The following is a 21,737-nucleotide window of genomic DNA, read 5'->3' as shown; positions in this document are numbered from 1 at the left end:
GTCCACATCTGCCATCCTTTGCTCCCTCGTCGCCGGCAAACCCTAGCCACCACAACCACTGCAGAGATGGGCCTCTTCTCCGGCGCCAGCGGCAGCAAGGCCAAGGGCAAGTCCCCCGCCACCCCTTTCCTCCCGCCTCCGCCGGCGCCGGCGCCTCGTCGGCAAAGGCAGCGCGTGAACGTGTCAGTGCACCAGGCGGAGTGGCACTGGCAGCACCGCCAGCCTCTGCCGTATCCCGACGTGACACTGCCGCACGACTGGCATCTGGATCCAGAGAGGATCGCAGTGCCGGCGGCGCCGCGGTCGGCTCGTGCTCATGCGGAGGAGGTGCGGCGCCGGCGGGCGCTGCTGACGCCGGAGCAGCGCCGCGAGGCCGCCTACGCAACCGACTAGCCCAACTGGGCGAGGTGGTTCGCCTTTGAGCACGAGGAGGCGAGGCGACGGGGCGTGCGCGAGGTCGACCGGAGGTCGCCGCCACCGGCGCTCGTCGTCCGCGAGGAGGACCAGGCGGCGGAGGACGCCTACCAGGCGGCACTTGTGGCCGTCTTCCGGGAGAGCGAGGAGGACGAGCGGCGTAGGGCGGAGGCGGCAGAGGCGGAAGAGGAGGCTCGGTACGAGGCGACAATGGCGCATGCCCTTGCCCTCTCCGCGACGGACGACAGCGCGGTGCCGCCGGTGGCCCTGCCGTCCCCCATCAAGCCGGAGGCGGAGCCCGAGCCGTCCCTCATCGAGCGCTACTCCTGGACGGGAGTAGTGCGCGAGTGGGTACGCACGCCGCCGGTCTGAATGAGAGCGACACCGGAGCAGGAGCAGGCGTACCTCGAGCACTGGCGCAGCATCAGGGTGGCCGAGGAGCGCCGCGACGGCGAGTACCTCGAGATGCTCGAGCGCGACCTTGAGGAGGAGCAGCGCGAGGCCGAGGAGGAGGCGTGCCAGGCCGCGGCTGCACAGGCGACCGCACAACCCCCCGCGCCGGCACTGCCTGCGCCGGCACTGCCCGACATGACGGCGTTCTGAAACACGGCGTTCGCCTGGGCCAGGCCGGCGCCGACGCTCATCGACCTCACGGACCCCGAGGACGGCGACGAGGACGCCTAGTTTAGGCTGTTTTTATTTTTTTTAAACGCAAATGTGGACGCGTGAACTCTCGCCGGCATTCGTGACCGGCTTTAATGTTTAATTAATACTGTTTTTCTTTTTTAATATGCATGCATTCATTTTTTTCGTTATCAAAAATAGATTCAGATCAGCGTTGGACGCGCGCGCCGACCCAAATACGGAAGCGGACATCTATGTCCGTCTGCCAATCCAAACAAACAGGAAGAGAACAAAATCGCCGTCCGATTTAAGTCGGTTCGTTGGAGTTGCTCTAACATGCGGCAGTACGTACGTATGCACCCTGTGGGATGTAAGGTCACACCGACGGTGACACGAGCATGATGCCATTTGCCTTCCCGAGAAGAACTTATGGATGGAGAGAAGTTGAGGTGCTTCTTTTGCTGCAAAGATCCACGCGAAAGTCGTCTAAAAAAGTTGCATCGATCTTGGAAACATTCTCCCTCCACTCCACTGGATCATTATCTATCAGCAATGGCCAAGCACTCAGGTTTACTAAGGGCATATACAATAATGACATATGGATACATATGTCCTATAATAAAAAGTAATTTAATGTATTTACATTAATTTTTTCTCTCCAATGCAAGCTATCATTAATGGGTCTCATTAAGAAATAGAAAATAAAGATTCTAATACACATGCATCTCTATTTTTCACTCCAATCTTTTCAGCTTTTGTCACCGGATCATACTTTTTCTCTTCAAGCACCCGCCTCCTGAAGAGGATCCCGCTTCCCTATCCCAACCTACTTTACGTCATATCCGATCCTACATGGCATGTGAGGCATCACCCTGAGACCATACATTGACCATGCCCTAAACAAGTAGAGAAAAGACACGGAGTAACAGTGGTCACACACACAGCTTAGCAACCCCTTTACCCCACCCCTATGGCTACGGAGATGGAGCATCATGCAGCTAAAACTGATCGAGCAACATCACAAGTGAAAGAAGCAAGAGTGGGAGGCAGCCGGGTTCAAACGCCCTACAGGGGCGCACGCCGCTGGGCTACGCGTGAACGAGGAAGCCGCATGTGGCCGGGGACCCGGTCGCTGCCCGGTGGGACCACCTGTTCCCATGGCCCGCACGCCGGAAAATAGAGAGTGCGCCGGGTTTGTTTTCAGCTTTCACACACTTATATATCTATTGTATCCGTTGCATGGTAACATCTATTCGCTTGCATCGATATCGATTGATGGGTATCTTCATAGCCCATTAATTTGCGTAGTTAATGCGAGACTTTTTTTTTGCCTTCTTCTCACAACCACTATCATATTCTATTTCACATATAGTGCTATATTCATGGCTCACGCTAATGTATTGTGTGAAAGTTAAAAAGGTTTGAGATCAAAATTATGAAACAATTGCTTGGCTAACATTAAGGTTGTGCATGATAAAATACTGTGTGTGATGAAGTAAGAGCATAGACAGACTATATGAATTTGCAGGGATAACGTTCTTTAGCCATGATATTTTGAGAAGACATGATTGCTGTATTAGTATGCTTGAAATATTATTTCTTTTATGTCAATATTTAACTTTTGTTTTAAATCTTATGGATCTGAATATTTATGTCATAATAAGAAGAATTACATTGATAAATATGTTAGGTTGCATTCCACATTAAAGTTTTTATTATTTACCTATTCGAGGACGGGCATGAATTAAGCTTGGGGATACTTGATACCAAGGTTGTCAGAATCGTGATTTTGAATCGAATCGGAGCTCTGATGGCAGGATCGCAAATCGTAGAATCTTCACTATCAGGATCGTAGAAACGTAGATTCCATGAACTAAAATTGTAGAATCAGAGCGGTAAGTTTGGATCGTAAAGTCGTAGAATCGTATAACAGAATCGCGATTCTGACAACCTTGCTTGATACGTCTTCAACGTATTTATAATTTTTGATTATTTCATGCTATTATATTATCTATTTTGGATGTTTCATATGCATTAATATGCTATTTTATATTATTTTTGGGACTAATCTATTAACCTAGCGCTCAATGCTAGGTTATGTTTTTTTTGTTGTTTTTGACTTTTACAGAAAAGAAATATCAAACGAAGTCCAAACGGAATAAAACTTTACGATGATTTTTCTTGGACTAGCAGAAACCCATGAGACTTGCAGAAGAGGCCAGAAGACCTACGAGGCGACCACAAGTCGTAGGGGCGCGCCCCGGGGGGTGGGGGGTTGTGAGCCCCTCGGAGACCTTCCAACCTTCGCACTATAAATCCTCAAATATTCTTCCTATACCAGAGGGCACACCAAAAATACTTTTCCGCCGCCGCAAGCTTCTGTTCTTGTGAGGTCCCATCTTGGGCCTTTTCCGGCACTCCGCCCGGGGGGGGGGGATTCGATCACGAAGGACCTCTACACCAACCTTGTTGCCCTTTCGATGATGCGTGAGTAGTTTACCACGGACCTAAGGGTCCATATCTAGTAGATAGATGACTTCTTCTCTCTCTCTTTGATCTTCAATACAATGTTCTTCTCGTTGTTCTGGAAGATCTATTCGATGTAATCTTATTTTACGGTGCATTTGTTGAGATCCGATGAATTATGGATTTATGATCAGATTATCTATGAATATTGTTTGAGTCTTTTCTGAACTCTTGTATGCATGATTGAGATAGCTTAGTATTTCTCTTCGATCTATCTATTTTATTTGGCCTACTAGATTGGTTTTATTGCAATGAGAGAGGTGATTTGTGATAGGTTCAATATTGCGGTGTCCTCACCCAGTGACAAAGTAGGGGTAGCGAGACACGTATTGAATTATTGCTATCGAGGATAAAAAGACGGGTTTTTTTCGTATTGCTTGAGTTTATTCCTCTACATCATGTCATCTTACTTAATGTGTTACTCTGTTCTCTTGAACTTAATACTCAAGATGCAGGCAGGAGTCAGTCGATGTGTGGAGCAATAGTAGTAGATGCAGGCAGGAGTCGGTCTATTTGTCACGGACGTGATGCCTATATTCATAATCATTGCCTTAGATATCGTCATAACTTTGCGCTTTTCTATCAATTACTCAACAATAATTTGTTTACCCACCATATGCTTTCTTCTTCGAGAGAGAAGCCTCTAGAGAAACCTATGGCCCCGGGTTTATTTTTCATCATATATTTTCAGATCTATAAAATCAAAAACCAAAAAATACTTTGCTGCAATTTATGTATATTTTTTTATTTTGCCTTTTACTTATCTTTTATATCTACCTTTATTAGATCCCACTCTTGCAAGTAACCGTGAAGGGATTGGCAACCACTTTTCGTGTTGAGTGCAAGTGTTTGTTAGTTTGTGTAGGTGCATGTATTGATGACTTGCTTGTGCTTGCTACTGGATTGATATCTTGATTCTTAACTAAGGGAAATACTTATCTCTACCTTGCTGCATCACTCTTTCCTTTCCGAGGGAAAAATCAACGCAAGCTCAAGAAGTAGCAAGGGTTGCTGGTGACGACGATGGCTTCGATTTCACCCTCCGGAAGGGAAGTTTCCCTGGTGGAATCGCTCCGCCGGAGGCCAAAAGTGCTCATGCCCAAGTTTCGCCTCGAGACAGTGGCGCTCCGTCCCGAAAGTTCTCTCCTTATTTTTTCTAGGTCAAAAGACCTTAAGTTTTTTGAGACACGTTAAAAGACCTTAAGTACCAGAAGATCGACACCGGAGGTGGGCTGGGCAGGCCATAACCCGCGCCTGGCGCGCCCTGGTTCTTGTGGTCACCAGGCACTAGTAGAAAAAGGGCCTTCAGTCCCAGTTCATAAGGGCCTTTAGTCCCGGTTCTAGAACCGGGACTAAAGGGTCGGTACTAATGCCTCTCCCTTTAGTTCCGGTTCAATCCAGAACCGGGACTAAAGGGCGCGGCCACGTGGAGCTCCACCTTTAGTCCCGGTTGGTGTTACCAACCGGGACTAAAGGAAATTTTATGAATTTTTTTTGAAATTTTTTTTGAAATTTTTTTGATTTTTTAATTTCTGAATTATTTTAACCTCTAGTCTGTAATCACCACCCCTCATCACTTCTCAATTTATCCTCTAATCACCCCTCATCATTCCAAATCATCTAACTTCCCGAACGGTCACCCATCCTCCCACTCCCCAGCCTGAGCACGCTTAACTTCCGGGTTATATTCTCCCTCGCTCCAAGTCTACACTTGTTGTTTTCCTGACAATACTAAGATGTCAATCCTATTAACCTTCAGGAATTTTGCTTGAGCATGAAGTGACACATTTCATAGTTTTATTTTGAAACTATTGTTTTAAAAAACAATAATTATTTAGTAACATTAATATTTCTTGAATAATTAGTTTGACCATTGTTTGACCACAGTTTGACCAGATTTGACCAAAATTGAAATAACTGAAATAATTATTTAGTAACACTAATATTCTAGAATAATTAGTTTGACCATTGTTTGACCACAGTTTGCCCACTGTTTGAATTTTTTTCAATTTTTTTCACTCTAGATCTTAAAAGCTCCGTAACTTTTTTCTATTAGGTTTTTGAGGATTTTGAAAATGTTTAACGGGGTTCCCCCGTTAAATTCGGATGTAACTTTTCGAGTAGATGATTTTCCATATAAAAAACTTTTTCATCCGAGTTAGTATGCAAAAGTTATGCCCATTTTTACAAATTTCAGAGAGATTTTGCAAATAAAGTCAAAATTCACATTTGCAAATTTTCTCAACAACTAGACCACATATCACGTGGGAAACTTATTTTCTTTTATTTTTTTGACATTTCCATCATTTTCTTTTATTTTTTTTAAACTGAAAAGGCGATCCATGGGGACGGGAGGGGGGGGGGTAGAACCGGGTACAGGTTCGTGGCACGAACCGGGACTAAAGGTCTCAACCCCATTAGTCCCGGTTCGTGCCTCAAACCGGGACTAAAGGTCTAATCTTTAGTCCCGGTTTGAGGCATGAACCGGGACCAATGGTTGTGGGCCAGGAGCGAGGCCCATTAGTCCCGGTTCATCCCACCAACCGGGACCAAAAGGTCCAGATGAACCGGGACCAATGGCCCACGTGGCCCGGCCGGCCCCCTGGACTCACGAACCGGGACCAATGCCCCCATTGGTCCCGGTTCTGGACTGAACCGGGACTAATGGGCTGACCCGGCCTGGACCAAAGCCCTGTTTTCTACTAGTGAGGTGGCCCCCCTGCGGTAGTTATTTGCTCCAGTATTTTTCATATATTCCAAAATAATTCTTCGTAAATTTTCAGTTTATTTGGAGATGTGCAGGATAGGTGTCTTGACTTAGCTTTTTCAGGTCCAGAATTTTAGCTGCGGACATTCTCCCTCTTTGTGTAGTCCTTGCATATTATGAGAGAAAAGACATTAGAATTACTCCATAAAGCATTATTATGCATAAAAACATTATAAATAACATTAGTAAAACATGATGCAAAATTGATGTTTCACCCCGCTTCGAGAAGACAAGCCCGCCTCGTGGTCGTGCTTGGCCTTCTTGCCGGGGTGCCACTTCCAGAACCCCATGGCCGGCGGGGGAGCAAGGTCGACGGTGGCTAGGGTTTCAATGTCTCCGATGGGGGAGGCAATGGTGGGGAAGTGGATGGGGATGACGACTGGAGTCCACGGATTGCCCATAGAAAAAGGACGCGGGTGGGGGCGTCCGTGTGGCTGGCTTACGGGCCCAACCACCCGTGCGCATTGACTGCGAGCGGTAGGAGGTAGTTGGACCACCAACATACGGATCCGTTCGTTGTCTGCGCGACCGCAAAGCTGTCCTAAATATGCGTCTAAAATGGGTCGAGCCGGACCGAAAACGGACAAATTTTGCGGATGAGTTGCACGTTGGGCTGGGTCGTGTGTTCGTTCATATCCAAACAGACGCAGACAGACAGGAGGCGGTTTAGCGTTGGTGTTGGCCTAATGCCTGCCCGGCGATGGCTGGCCGTCATGCGGATCCACACCTAGCAAACGGTTTTTGCCTTGATGCATGTGAGCATCCAACCACATCCAGATCGATCTGCATGCATGCCGTTTCCCCGGAGAGACCCGACCGTGCGCGTGCGACCCGAGCGTTCCAATTATTTCTCTCTTGCCCAAGGAAAAGCATGTCTCATTTTGGTTAGATCCCATTGGCATGGGCTACGCACCAGCATGTCTCCCCTGAATTATCCCGAGGCCTGCAGATCCAGCAAGTCAAGCCCCCTGTGAGCTAGATGGACAATGCTAGCTGGTACTATAACTGTAAGCATAGAGCAGCGAAGCCCCGGAAGAATCCATTCCAAGCAGAAAAGAAAAGGAGTGATCGGCGCTGCTCTGCCGCTAATATTAGATGAAGAAGCGCCTGTCTGTTTGCTCGGACAGTTGGTTGATTCCTCTTATATCATATCATGCGCCCAACTCAGCCCGTCAGCTTGACCTCAAACCACTCAGCATTTGCTTTGCTTTGCTGAACATATATTTTTTAAAAGACGGGAAATATTTTTATTAAGTTAGCCGAAGAGTCGCTAAGATTCCATTAAGAAGAATGGCTGCTGGGTTTATCGAAGGGATCCACGACAGTAAAGCTAAGCATGGATATAATCAGATTTCAAGATATAGCCCGGCTCTCAACTATACCAGCAACCACCGGCCACTTTAGCCGACATAGGCACGTACTACTGCTCATAATCTAGCTCAGCCACACGGGCCCGGAGGCCTTCCTATTATTGTTGACAACAGGAGTAGTCTGCTGTGACAGTGCAGAGACGGTGCTGCAACCGACCAATTATTGTGCACTTTGCCGGTCAGCAGAAGCACGTATGCATTTTCCTGTACAGTAATCCCCAAACGTGCCACTCATGTTCAAGCACAGCACCGGACCAAGGCATAATGCACGCGCAAAACACAGAAGCTTAACACGCACACGGCAGCTGCAGGAATACATACAGGAATGGTGACCGCAGGGAGGGATACGTACGTACGTGCTCGCAGTGCAAATGGAATGTCGCCGTCGGGTCGGGTGAGGTAGGTGTTCAGTCGGTACAACTGCAGTCTACTGGTTCGGTAAGGTCAAATGCTCCCGCCCTGTCTCCGCACGGCCCGTGGATGTAACGTGGCAGTGATCCTCCCGTTGTCATGCTGTGTCTCGGTCTCCCCCCGTTGCCAAGGATCCTCGTGTCGTCGGCGTCCCGTCCGGAACGAGGCAGACGGAGAGAGAAGTTGAGGTGATTATTTTCTTTCGTTGCCGCGACCATCGCCCGAAGATCCATGTGAAAGTCGTCTTAAAAGTTGCATCGATCTTGGAAACATCCCACCCTCCACTCTGCTGGATCATCAGCAGTGACCCAGCGATCAGGTTTACTAAACAAGTAGAGAAAAACGCTGAAGTAACAGTGGTCGCGCACGGCTTAACAAACACCCTTTACCCCAGCCCTATGGAGATGGACCATCATGCATTCATGCTAGCTAGCTTAACTGAAAGCATCTCTAGCAGATCCTGTAAAATCTTGATCCGCATAAATTTTTTGTACTTCGTGGAAAAGGATATATACAGGCCGGCGCGGATGAGGACAGACTCAGACCCCGTATAATCAATCCATAAAAAAATATATTCTCCGCATATATCAAACAGACCTAAAGGTAGCTCTTTTTTAGTCATCCTCTTCCTCGCGTCAATTCGGCGGACAGGCGGACGAGGGAAGACGCGAGGTGAGTGCGGCGTGAGCGGAGGCCAGGGTGAGCGCAGTGCGTGTGGAGGCTGGGGCGGCGCGAGCGGCGGCCAGATCGAACGGCCGGCGCATCGAGCTAGCTAGCTAGCTAGCTCTTCGAATCGATTGAGCTGCTGGCTAGTTAGCTAGCTCCGTTCGAATGGATTGAGCTAGCTAGCCAGTTCCGTTCGAGCGCGGTGAACGGGCGAGTTTCATGGTGTTGGCGGGAGTAAAGATTCCTCAACCGCTAATGTTGACCGGTATGCAGGGCCTTGACAAAGTTACTCTCAAAACTGTATATATGGGGTTTTGTATTCATGTTTACAGGGTCCCTTAAAAACTTTTAAGGGTCAGACGATTTTAAGAGGTCTGTTCGAACTTGCTTTTTCAACCGAAACTGTAAAAACCCTTATTTTACGGGTTTAATTATTTATACGGGGACTGCTAGAGATGCTTTGATCGGGCACCACAGGTGAAAAAGAGGGCGAGAGCGAGGCAGCCGGATTCAAACGCCCTACGATTCACGGCCGGCCGCCCGCCGCAGCCTCGCATAAGCAAGTCGCGTGTGGCGCCGCGGGGACCCGGCCGCTGCCCGGTGGGACCAGCTGCTCCCATGGCCCGCCCGCCGGGAAAAGTGGGCCCGGACCAGCCGCATGAAGAAGCAGAGATACAGATACGGCCCGCGACGTGTAGAGACGGAACGGCTCAACCCAGCTCGGCTCGGCTTGCCCAGTCCCCACCAACCCAGCAGCAGCACTAGCAGCCAGCCAGCCAGCCTCCCCCCTCCACCCTCCCCCTCCTCCTCGCCGGCCCCCTCCCTCCCTCCCTCCCTCCCTCCGGCGGGCCCCGCGCTGCCGCCACCCCCCCCTCCCTTCCCTCCTCACCGCATTTATTCCCCGGCCTCCGATCCCGTGCTCCGCCTGCAGGCCTCGCGGCTCACCCCCTCCCCGTGATCTCTGTCACGGACGCCGCCACCGCCGCTCCGCGCCTATCTAATGGCGAGCGGCGCCAGGAATGGCGGGCTGGGGTCCAGGGCGGGCGGCAAGATGGACAGGCAGCAGGGCTCCACCGCCACGCCCAAGGCGCCCGCGGGGAAGCCCCGCCTCTCCGCTGCCGGCGGCGGCGCGTACCGCCGCACCAGCTCCGGCCCGCTCCCCGCCGCGGGCGGCCGCAACTCGTCCGAATCCGGAGGTGGGTGTTCCTGCTTGCCGCCCTGCAATGGGATCCCGATTTGGATTCGATGTGTATCTACGGGAGGTTTTTTTGGGGGTTTGCGGTCCGGCCTGATCTGCCGCGTTGCATTTCGCCGGGCCACCGCGATTCGGCCTGCCCGCGCCGCGCGTGCCCGATGAATCGGCCGCTTTGGTCTCCGGATTTCGAATCGCCGGCGCGGCCGAGCGTATCTGCTGGATGGCGCGATCGCTCTGGGGAAATCTCTTCAGATTTTAGACGACCGTGTGTGCTCTGCCTCTTCGGTAACGCCGCGTGCTTGCCTTCAACGGTGGCGTGTAACGTAGCTGCACAAGCACAGCATAACACTTGCGCCAAACTGTGGAGGAAGAATGGTTGAGAGATGCGTTTGGTGAATGGGTCACAGTATCCTTAGATCGTATCATTCGGAAAAATCAATAGCGGATGCCGTGCTGCCCCATTTTTTCTCCTCATTTTTGGAATACGCTGTTTCCTCGACGTGAGGACATTGCTGATGTAGTCTTAGTTGTGCTAGGACCATTGCTGTTCGTCATCCAGCTGCCTCGTGCACCACTCATGATGGCACTGCGCCCAGCCGCCACCCACCATTCCAATCTTTCAGTAACTGCGGGTTGTACAGAAGAGTCCCGCTTGGTAGACGCACGTCCATAATTTTGCTTTTATGCTCCTCACTCCTCTTACTCAATTGTGCACCGCAGTCAAACTGTCAAAGTAGACAATTCACTTAGCATGGCTGGGAAGTGCGCTACGATTGCAGAGAGATCGCTGCTTTTTGTGGTGATTGGTTTTGCATTTGCTTTTTGCCTTTTTACATTCCAGAAGAATTACTTGCTGAAATGGTGGACTCTGTTTTCCCATTGATATGAGATAGAATGCCTTCTTTTGCTAGATTATTCTTGTTGCACGCGCTGTGCTTTAATTTTACCTGACATGATCATTCCAAATCCATAAGAAAATTTGCATGTGTGCGTGCAAATGTCGATTCACCTGCATTTGTTTAATCAAATGAATTTTGCCTCCCCCATTTTTTCTGCAGTTTCAAGCAGAGTTAGAGTGGCTGTAAGGCTAAGGCCTCGGAACGCAGAAGAGCAGGCGGCAGATGCTGATTTTGCCGACTGTGTTGAACTCCAGCCAGAGGTTTGGCCTCCTGTTTAGCATACTGTGTGAAATATAGATTTCATTTATAGGTTTCCTATGGACTCACTTGATTAACGTTTGATGTGTAGCTCAAAAGACTAAAGCTTCGTAAAAACAATTGGGAGTCCGACACATTTGAATTCGATGAAGTGCTTACAGAGTTTTCTTCACAAAAGAGAGTGTATGAAGTTGTTGCTAAACCAGTTGTGGAGGTATGTGAACTTCTAACATTTATACATCAGTAATCACAGTAGCTTGTGCTCTTAGTGAAATCTCTAAGAAACAAGATATATTTGCATGTTGCAAGCTTGTTGCTTTTAACCTATATTTTGTGGATAGATATTCTTAGCAGAACTTCAAGTGACTTTTGGCATGGGTGTTGATATGTCATGTAATGAAATCTGAAACTTTAGCCAAGTACCCCCCCTGTTCACTATTATAAGATGTTCTAATTTTTTTCTGAATCGGATGTATATAGACGCATTTTAGTTAGTTTGTTCACTCTTTTCAGTTCGTATGTAGTCCATATTGAAATACCCAAAACATGTTATAATAGTGAACGGAGGGAGTAGCTGACATTATAGACGAAACCTGGAGTTGAACTCTTGGAACTTTCTTATTGTGTCATGGCCTTCAGTTTTACTCCTGCCATTTGTTTATTCTTACTAATACTCCTGCTATGTGTTACTTTCTTATACCAATGTCAACGATGTCCGCATTCTGCAGAGCGTTTTGGAGGGATATAATGGTACAGTTATGGCATATGGGCAGACTGGTACTGGCAAGACTTTTACACTTGGAAGGCTTGGTGATGAAGATACTGCTGCACGGGGAATCATGGTCCGCGCAATGGAGGATATTCTTGCTGATATAACCCCTGAGACTGATACAGTATCACTATCTTATCTACAGGTTTGTGATGCTTGGCTTCTGTGTGATTTTTTCTTGTGCCTTCGTTTTGAATTTGTGCACTCTAACTTTATACAGTTCTCTGACCGTAACTCTGTATTGGGTTGTCGTTGCAGTTGTATATGGAAATGATACAGGATCTCCTTGATCCTGTAAATGATAACATAGCCATTGTAGAAGACCCAAGAACAGGGGATGTTTCGTTGCCTGGGGCCACTGTAGTTGAAGTTAGAGACCAGAAGAGTTTTATGGACCTTTTAAGGATTGGTGAAGCTCATCGTGTTGCTGCAAACACAAAGTTAAATACAGAGTCATCTCGTAGTCATGCAATTCTCATGGTAATCTTTATGTTCTTTGATCTTGCTGCCTATTATCACATGATTACGACTACTGTGGTTATTTTTTGACCTTCTGTGATTATCTTTGGTAAAGGTAAATGTCAGAAGGGCTGTAAAAGGTAGAAGTGAAATGAATGTTAGTATGTCTGCTGAAAACGGGCATTCATCTTCAATGATGGACTCTCTACGACCACCTATTGTCAGGAAAAGCAAGCTTGTAGTTGTAGACCTGGCAGGATCCGAGCGAATAGACAAATCTGGTAAGTGCGTTCTCATCAATAAAATTTGACACATTTTTTCTTTAAAATGTTATGCCTTCCTACAAATTTATATCTTTATCTTGAGATAATTGTTTTTACTGTAAACTGCAACCCTGTAGAGCTGAAAATTGATGTTGTGCAGGAAGCGAGGGTCATACATTAGAAGAGGCGAAGTCTATTAACTTGTCCCTAAGTTCACTAGGAAAATGCATCAATGCACTTGCTGAAAGCAGCGCACATGTACCTGTTCGTGATTCCAAGCTTACTAGGTTGCTTAAAGACTCATTTGGAGGTAAATTCCCTTGGTTTGGTCAAAAGCAAAAATGATTTGACATAGCTATGTCATCAGCCATCTTATTGGAAAGCTAGGAAGGGTTGCCTTTGTGTGCCTTGTTGCCTGTAGGCTATCACAGTAATTTGTTCTCACAGAGGTGCTTCTGTTGTTGGATTTCATAGGCACTGCAAGAACATCATTGGTTGTGACGATTGGTCCATCTCCAAGACATAGGGGGGAGACTACGAGTACAATAATGTTTGGACAAAGAGTATGATCTCGCTCTAAGATATATTTAATGGTTTTATTTTCTCTTATCTTGACCAACTGGCCATCTCATGATTCCATGGAAGTGTAGGAGAACTATTCTGATTTGCTTCGTTTATGGAATAACATTTACTTTCATGTTTCATTCTAGGCAATGAAGGTCCAGAACATGGTCAAATTAAAGGAAGAATTTGACTACAAAAGTTTGTGTAGGAGACTTGATATTGAATTGGACAAGTTAATCGCAGAAAATGAAAGGCAACGTAAATATTTTGATGATGAAATTGAACGAATAACAGCGGAAGCACAATACCGTGTTGCTGAGGCTGAAAAGGAATGCAAAATTTCTCTAGAGGTTTGCTTCCATCATAATGTTCTTTTACTTCTGTTTTGTGTGCGTTGAACTCCATGAGGGCACTATTTCTAGGAATTTGACCATGCTACTTATATGTTTTTACCTTTAGTTAGAGAATAAATACAAGATCTAGGACATCAGTAGTCTTAATTTGTTAAATTCCGTAGGTAAACTTGGTTCTAGATCTCCATCATAAACTAATTTTAATCTGAAATTGCCTGGATAGTTTTTTAGTTGATACCTTTTCCTTTGTCTGGGCTCCTCAATTTTCTCACCTCTACCATCATTTAACTCTTCTGAAGCATCTCTGTTGGCTCTCTAGAGTTCCTCTAAAGGCGAGTTTGATCTAGAATAAGTACCATAACAGTAACGCAAATAATCCTATGTTTATTTCGGAACTCTTTTTTATTCGGTATAAATGTCTAGATCTCAAAGCTCCCTAAATTATTACGTTGGCTCTAGCATGCTTGATTGACACTTCATTTGGTATTCATTTTAGCTGTGTGGTTTCTTATTGCAGAATGAGAAAATGAAGTACCATCAAGAATACTTGGACTCTATAAAGATACTAGAAGAGAAGTGGAAAGTACACCAACAATCACCCAAGAAACAGGTACATCTATACATGATTAGATCAGCTTTACTTATTGATTATTTGGTCAGTTATGGGTTAATCTTTTAAGACATCAGTTATGATGAAGTGCCACATCTTGTATTGTAAAATCTGAAAATGATTACCCATGCAATTTTTCGAATGTAGATTAAAGAGCCCGAGTCTACATCCAATGGTGACGTGCAGGACTTACTGCAGAATGAGAAAATGTTACGCCAATCTGCTGAAGATGAGTCCAATGACCTTAAGAATCAATTATCACACTGGAAAAAGATGGAGGTACTGTCAATATATATTTCTAGAAAGATGACCTTAAGCATCAAGTATCTCACTGGAAAGCATATATTGTTTTTGAAATAAACTCATTCCTTATCGTCGCTGCTAACCATATTTTCGTGCTACATAGGCCACAGCTACTGCTGAAGTAGTGAGACTCCGGAGAATGCTGGATACTGAAGCTAGCCAAAAAGACAAACTCGAAGAAGAAATAGCTGTTTTGAAAAGTCAGTTAATGCAGTTAAGTCTGGATGCTGACGAGGTAAGACTTACTGCCGATGCTAGTTTTTATGTTATTAGTAACGTTTCTGAATGGTGTGAAATTAATATTTTTAATTTAATAAGTGGTCTATCTATTGTTTTGTGTTTATTTGGTGATTCCCTGTCAACAACGCAATTATTATTCTTGTTGGACGTTTCACCTTGTAAAAGCATTAGTAAGTTCTTTGGCTAACCAATTTTAGTTGAAGCAAACTCATAAATATTACTTGACTTGTAGCCTTCCATATTATGTTGAATATACTGTCTTTATTCGATGCATCCAGCCATCTACAATTTGTAGGAACTTGTTTCCCTTTTTTACTTCTAATGAGTACTATAGTGCTACCCTAAGGTCCATAATGTGCCTTTTCTTTCGTTTCAATCAGACAAGAATGAGCCTTGACACAGGAGATGGACCAGGAAAAATATTTCCTGGTTTAGATTCTTTGATGTCTCATTCTCGGAATTCGCAGCCTAGAGAGCAGAGCAATGGACCTAAGGCGCCAGTCGCAAAACTCTTTGAGCAAGGTATTTATTACTTATTTGCTGTTTCTTGAGAATAAAATCTTGCCTGCCGTGTTGAAAAATTGGTTTTGGTTGTACACCTGACTCGCTCATGATTGCCTTCCCAATTCTGCTTTATTTGGCCCTCTTGTTCTTTAAAGCATCTCCAAACTGTAAAACCGAATGATTAGCTTAAAAGTATTACTCTACCAGTTATTTCCCTGGTTAGAAAAAGTGGTGCAAAATAATTCTGTTTTCAGAAAAAAAATGATACATAGTCCTTAAGTGTGTTTTGTGCTTCCTTACAAACTTACATATCATGGCAGAGACACAATAGCAGAGCAATCAGATGTGACGCATTTTGAGGAAATATTTTGTAGTATACTTAACATGCATAATATATAGTGATGATAATGATAAAACAATACTGTATGATCTTGTGAATCAATACAGCTATTGTGGAATCGAAGGCAACAATGAGAATATGGATTTAAACCATGATGAAACTACTACAGCGTTTTGTCCCTGTTTTTAGTCTGTACTATAACTGTCATTTGAACTGATTGACATCTCTAGAGTGTGATTGATCTTTTGATGAAATCCCCCCCCCCCCCCCCCCCCCCCCAATCTGTTTCAGTTGGGTTACAGAAGATATTGTCATTGCTTGAGTCGGAAGAACCTGATGTTCGTGTTCATGCCGTGAAAGTTGTCGCGAATCTGGCGGCTGAAGGTACAAGCTTCACATTGTTTTAGTTAGATATAAAGCTGCTACATATTGTTTTACTTGCCAGTGTTGCATTTGTTGTATGGGTATGTTTTCCAGTCATCATATATTTGAAGTTGATTTTTAGGCATCACCATTTGCTGCATGTTGCTACATGTGGGTATATGTACAGCTGTTTGTTATGCGTGATGAAATGATATACTCCCTCCGTCCCATAATAAGTGTCTCAACTCTAGTAAAACTTTAGTACAAAGTTGTACTAAAGTTGAGAAACTTATTTTGGGACGGAGGGAGTAGTACTTATCTATAAGCATGTTACTGTTCTCTGAATTACCTCCTGGTAAGATATTAGGATGTTGCAGCATGGTTTTCAGTTTCTACTTCAATTTAACCCTGGCACGACACTAAACATCACTGGTTCATGGGAATATGTATTTTTTGGTGCGACATCTGATGCTTGCTTGCTCATGTCGGTTCTCACTGTTTGGACACAACTTGCAAATAGTCTCATTTATTTGCTCAACTTTGCCCCGAACATCATATGATTATGCACTAATTTCACATATTTGACCTTCCATACTTCAGAGGCAAATCAAGAAAAGATTGTAGAAGCAGGTGGCCTCACTTCCCTCCTAATGCTGCTTAGGAGCTCTGAGGATGAGACCATACGCAGAGTAGCAGCAGGAGCAATTGCTAATCTTGCAATGAATGGTTAGTAACCCTGTAGTATTTCGGTTTTAAATTCATGAAGAGTAGTGATTTTTTTCTCTGTGGTAGAAAATGTCTTCTTATCTGATTGTGATAATCTACATATGCAGAAACGAATCAAGATCTTATAATGGCTCAAGGTGGTGTAACCTTGTTGTCAATGACAGCATCTGATGCGGAGGACCCACAGACTCTAAGAATGGTGGCTGGAGCTATCGCCAACCTGTGTGGCAATGGTAACCATGTTCTGCTGGTTTGCATAAGCAAGCACCCTATTATCTTATAAGAATTTAACGTGCCGAAAGATATGCAAAATTTTAGACACTACTGTGATGTTAGTGCTAACTAGAATTCATTACTAACCTAAAAAACAGTAGATTACCTAAAGGCTCATGTAGGAGCCTACATATTCTACAAATAATTCGACGATTACTTGGACAATACATACATCATTTTTATCCATGTGGCTGTATCCTCAACTTCGCATTTTTCTGTAACCAGACAAACTGCAAACTCGTCTAAGAGGAGAAGGTGGAATAAAAGCATTGCTGGGAATGGTTAAGTGCGGCCATCCTGATGTCCTTGCTCAAATTGCTCGTGGCATTGCAAACTTTGCAAAATGTGAATCCAGAGCAGCTACTCAAGGTAATGGATCAATGGCACAGACATGGATTTTCAAGTTCATTCAAACTTTGTGCGATATCACTTCATTATGTGGAGATGCATATTAGCTAGACCATTGATACTTTGCAGTCCCATGTAATTTTTCTTTTGAGATCAATCTTTTATGTTACTAAGGTATGCATATTTCTATTCCATCAGGAAACAAGGTGGGGAGATCATTATTGGTGGATGATGGGGCACTTCCTTGGATTGTAAAGAATGCGAATAATGAGGCTGCCCCAATCAGGCGGCACATCGAGCTTGCGCTCTGCCATTTGGCGCAACATGGTTACTACTCTTTCTCTCTCACACAACTCAAATGAACTTGTAAATAGTAGTTGCATGTACTTATGTTTGTGGTGTCAATCTGGCCTTCCACAGAGGTAAATGCCAAGGATATCGTGAGTGAAGGCGCGCTCTGGGAACTTGTTCGGATCTCGAGGGATTGTTCTCGGGAAGATATAAGGATGCTAGCGTACCGCACGCTGACATCCAGCCCAACTCTTCAATCAGAGATGAGGAGATTGCGGATAGAGTGTTGATGAATCAATGCAAAAGGATGCAAGTGTGCCTCATCCTCACACCGAGTGGAGTTTTGTTTCTCGCCCAACTCTCCCAAGTCGAGTAGCGGCGCCGCTGTTGCGCAAGCGCTGGCAATCAAGCGCGTCGGCCCTTGATATGCCCAGCTGCTGCAAGCATACATGGCCGGGCAGCGGACCCGTTGAGTTTTGTCTCAACTGGCAATGGTCTGCGCCATCATTCTCCTCAAGCCGATTCATTTTATTTATGGTGGCGATTTGTTTATTCAAATCCTAGCATGTGAGAGCTGCTTTACTTACTTGGATGTAACCTGTAGAAGAATTTGTGTTGTAAAATCCACGAGTGTGGTCGGGATATGGGAGAGCTGAGTGGCTTGCAGTGCAGATAGGTTGGCTTGGGTTGGGGCCATGACATGGATTATACTTATATATACTTGTATTAATTGTACAGTAGACAATCTTTTGACTGTAACTTAATAGTACTTCAGAGACTGTTTGCTAGAAGAGTGTTTACGTATGCAATGTGTCCGGCGGATGCCTGCTTGCAGTGTGAGAATTACGAAGATCGTCGCGTTGCAAACGGTGCCTGGGAGTCGAAAAATGCGAAGAGTGCCGGTCAGTTTTGGCCTGGCTGCAGATAACAAGTTAGTGACCATGGATAACCTAAGGAAGAGAAACATGCATAAACCTGAAGACTGTTCCCTGTACTGAAAAGGAATCGATAACTCATCTGTTTTTTTTTAGTGTAGGTTGCTAAAACCAGTCGGGAAAAGGTTTCTTGCTACTTCAACATGGCTGTAGGGTCCTCTTATGAGAATGGTGTTAGCTTTTGGAATGAAAAGGAAACACGCTGCCCTCTCCAGCAGTATTTGCGCTGCAGTGCGACGGTGCTTGCGGAGCATCAGAAATCTTTTAACAATCTGAAATGGCTTTCTGTTAAACACATCAGAAATCTTTTAACAATCTGAAATGGCTTTCTGTCAAACAGGCTTGGGCCTTGATTCTGAAAGCCCTCAGGGATGGAAGCTCTTGTTCTCCGAAACAATGGAGAGGGAGACGAACAAGTTCTGTGTAGCCTCCATCCAGATGCACGCTGTGCGTGGGCGAATCCTAACCCTGTTGGAAAACACGAGCATTCTTCTTCTGTCTTGGCTTTCCTTTTTTCAGTTCCCCCTTGTTGTTGGTGGCGCTTCCATTTTACTTGCTTTGCACCGGATGCTGAGACATTGTTGCTGTATCCTGCTCCATTCTGGTAACTGAGCGGGGAGGCCGCCTGGTTGTTTGTCCAAACAAATGTGGAAGGAGCCAGCCGAGGCCCGTGAGATCCGGCCGAGCAGTGGGCGGCGGACATGTCCGCATCTGCCCGTGCGGCCGACAGGCAGAGAAGCGAAGCGGACAGGGGCAGGGTTTGCTATGCCATAATGAGGTTGAGAGCAGGCCCTCTCACTCCGCGTTTTATCCGTTTGGATCGGCCGATGCGTCCAATGGGTGACCGACCCAATTTTTTCCGCATAAAAGAAAAACAATTTTAAAAAAACATGCGGTAAAAAAACATAATTAAACATTAATGGCCAGTCAACCGCCGGCCAAAATCTACTTAAACATTAATAAAACATAAAAAAATTGCGCCCACACGCTGACCTAGGCCTTGCCCTTACCCTTGCTCTTGCCGTCGTCGCCATTGCCGCTGAGGTGGATGAAGGGCGGCAGCGGCCCAGCCCGTGGGAAAGTGCTCTGCCATGCGGCCTCCTCTGGCGTCTGCCGCGGTGGCGGCATTTGTTGGAAATATGCTCTAGAGGCAATAATAAAATGGTTATTATTGTATTTCCTTGTTCATGATAATTGTCTATTGTTCATGCTATAATTGTATTAACCAGAAACCGTAATACATGTGTGAATACATAGACCACAACATGTCCCTAGTAAGCCTCTAGTTGACTAGCTCGTTGATCAATAGATGGTCATGGTTTCCTGACCATGGACATTGGATGCCATTGATAATGGGACCACATCATTAGGAGAATGCTGTGATGGACAAGACCCAATCCTAAGCCGAGCACAAGATCGTATAGTTCGTCTGCTAAAGCTTTTTTAATGTCAAGTATCATTTTCTTAGACCATGAGATTGTGCAACTCCCGGATACCGTAGGAATGCTCTGGGTGTACCAAACGCCACAACGTAATTGGGTGGCTATAAAGGTGCACTACGGGTATATCCGAAAGTGTCTGTTGGGTTGGTACGAATCGAGACTGGGATTTGTCACTCCGTGTAAACGGAGAGGTATCTCTGGGCCCACTCGGTAGGACATCATCATAATGTGCGCAATGTGACCAAGGAGTTGATCACGGGATGATGTGTTACGGAACGAGTAAAGAGACTTGCCGGCAACGAGATTGAACAAGGTATCGGGATACCGACGATCGAATCTCGGGCAAGTATCATACCAGTAGACAAAGGGAATTGTATACGGGATTGATTGAATCCTTAACATCATGGTTCATCCGATGAGATCATCGTGGAACATGTGGGAGCCAACATGGGTATCCAGATACCGCTGTTGGTTATTGACCAGAGAGATGTCTCGGTCATGTCTGCATGATTCCCGAGCCCGTAGGGTCTACACACTTAAGGTTTGATGACGCTAGGGTTATAGGGAAGGTATGTACGCGGTTACTGAATGTTGTTCGGAGTCACGGATGAGATCCCGGACGTCACGAGGAGTTCCGGAATGGTTCAGAGGTGAAGATTGATATATTGGACGAAGAGTTTTGGAGTCCAGAAGTGTTCCGGAGGTACCGGGTGATGACCAGCATGACCGAAAGGTGTTTCGGGAGCCCCGACAAGTTTGGGGGGCTTCGTGGGCCAAGGAAAGGGGGCAAACCAGCCCACTAAGGGGCTGTGCGCCCCCTCACCTATTCCTACGTGACCAGGGGGTTTGGGGCGCCCCATCTAGGGTTCCCACCTCCTGGCTTGGGGGCCAAGTCACCCAAGGGGGAGATCCCATCTGCCCTGGCCGCCGCCCCCCTAGGGGAAACCCTAGGGCGCCTCCCCTTGCCCTTGCCCCTATATATAGTGGAGGTTTTGGGGCTGCACAACACACGAGTCTCTCTCTCCCAAGGCGCAGCCCTACCTCTCTCCTTCCTCGTCTCTCGTAGTGCTTGGTGAAGCCCTGCAGGAGTACCGCGCTCCTCCACCATCACCACGCCGTCGTGCTGCTGCTGGACGGAGTCTTCCCCAACCTCTCCCTTTCTCCTTGCCGGATCAAGGCGCGGGAGACGTCACCGGGCTGTACGTGTGTTGAACGCGGAGGGGCCGTTGTTCGGCGCTTAGATCGGAATCGACCGCGATCTGAATCGCTGCGTGTACGACTCCACCAACCGCGTTCTTGCAACGCTTCCGCTTAGCGATCTTCAAGGGTATGAAGATGCACTCCCTCTCTCTCGTTGCTAGTATCTCCTAGATTGATCTTGGTGACACGTAGGAATTTTTTTGAATTATTGCTATGATCCCCAACAGTGGCATCATGAGCTAGGTCTATGCGTAGATTCTATGCACGAGTAGAACACAAAGTAGTTGTGGGCGATGATTTGTTCAATTTGCTTGCCGTTACTAGTCTTATCTTGATTCGGCGGCATTGTGGGATGAAGCGGCCCGGACCGACCTTACACGTACACTTACGTGATATAGGTTCCACCGACTGACATGCACTTGATGCATAAGGTGGCTGGCGGGTGTCTGTCTCTCCCACTTTAGTCGGATCGGATTCGATGAAAAGGGTCCTTATGAAGGGTAAATAGCAATTGGCATATCACCGTTGTGGTTTTGCGTAGGTAAGAAACGTTCTTGCTAGAAACCCATAGCATGTTGGAAATATGCCCTAGAGGCAATAATAAATTGGTTATTATTATATTTC

At 46.2% G+C, this 21,737-nt stretch overlaps 1 protein-coding gene across 1 annotated transcript; it reads left to right on the top strand.

Annotated features, from left to right (window-relative positions):
• The first annotated feature begins 9,626 nt into the window (after positions 1-9,626).
• ARK3 (armadillo repeat kinesin 3) lies at positions 9,627-18,340 on the top strand. The gene is made up of 19 exons (XM_087532718.1): positions 9,627-9,974; positions 11,032-11,132; positions 11,222-11,344; positions 11,859-12,044; positions 12,158-12,379; positions 12,474-12,639; positions 12,782-12,931; positions 13,096-13,184; positions 13,332-13,535; positions 14,056-14,148; positions 14,296-14,427; positions 14,555-14,686; positions 15,072-15,213; positions 15,827-15,919; positions 16,499-16,624; positions 16,732-16,857; positions 17,123-17,266; positions 17,444-17,572; positions 17,666-18,340. The coding sequence occupies exons 1-19, from the start codon at positions 9,779-9,781 to the stop codon at positions 17,824-17,826; spliced, it is 2,715 nt and encodes a 904-aa protein (XP_087388844.1). The 5' UTR covers positions 9,627-9,778; the 3' UTR covers positions 17,827-18,340.
• The last annotated feature ends 3,397 nt before the right edge of the window (positions 18,341-21,737 follow it).

Source organism: Triticum urartu, chromosome 7A (genome assembly GCF_056163025.1).
Source record: "Triticum urartu cultivar PI428250 chromosome 7A, HENAU_Tu73, whole genome shotgun sequence".
NCBI lineage: Eukaryota > Viridiplantae > Streptophyta > Magnoliopsida > Poales > Poaceae > Triticum > Triticum urartu.
The sequence above is the reverse complement of the archived record's forward strand: the minus strand, read 5'-3'. Positions and strand labels throughout refer to the sequence as shown.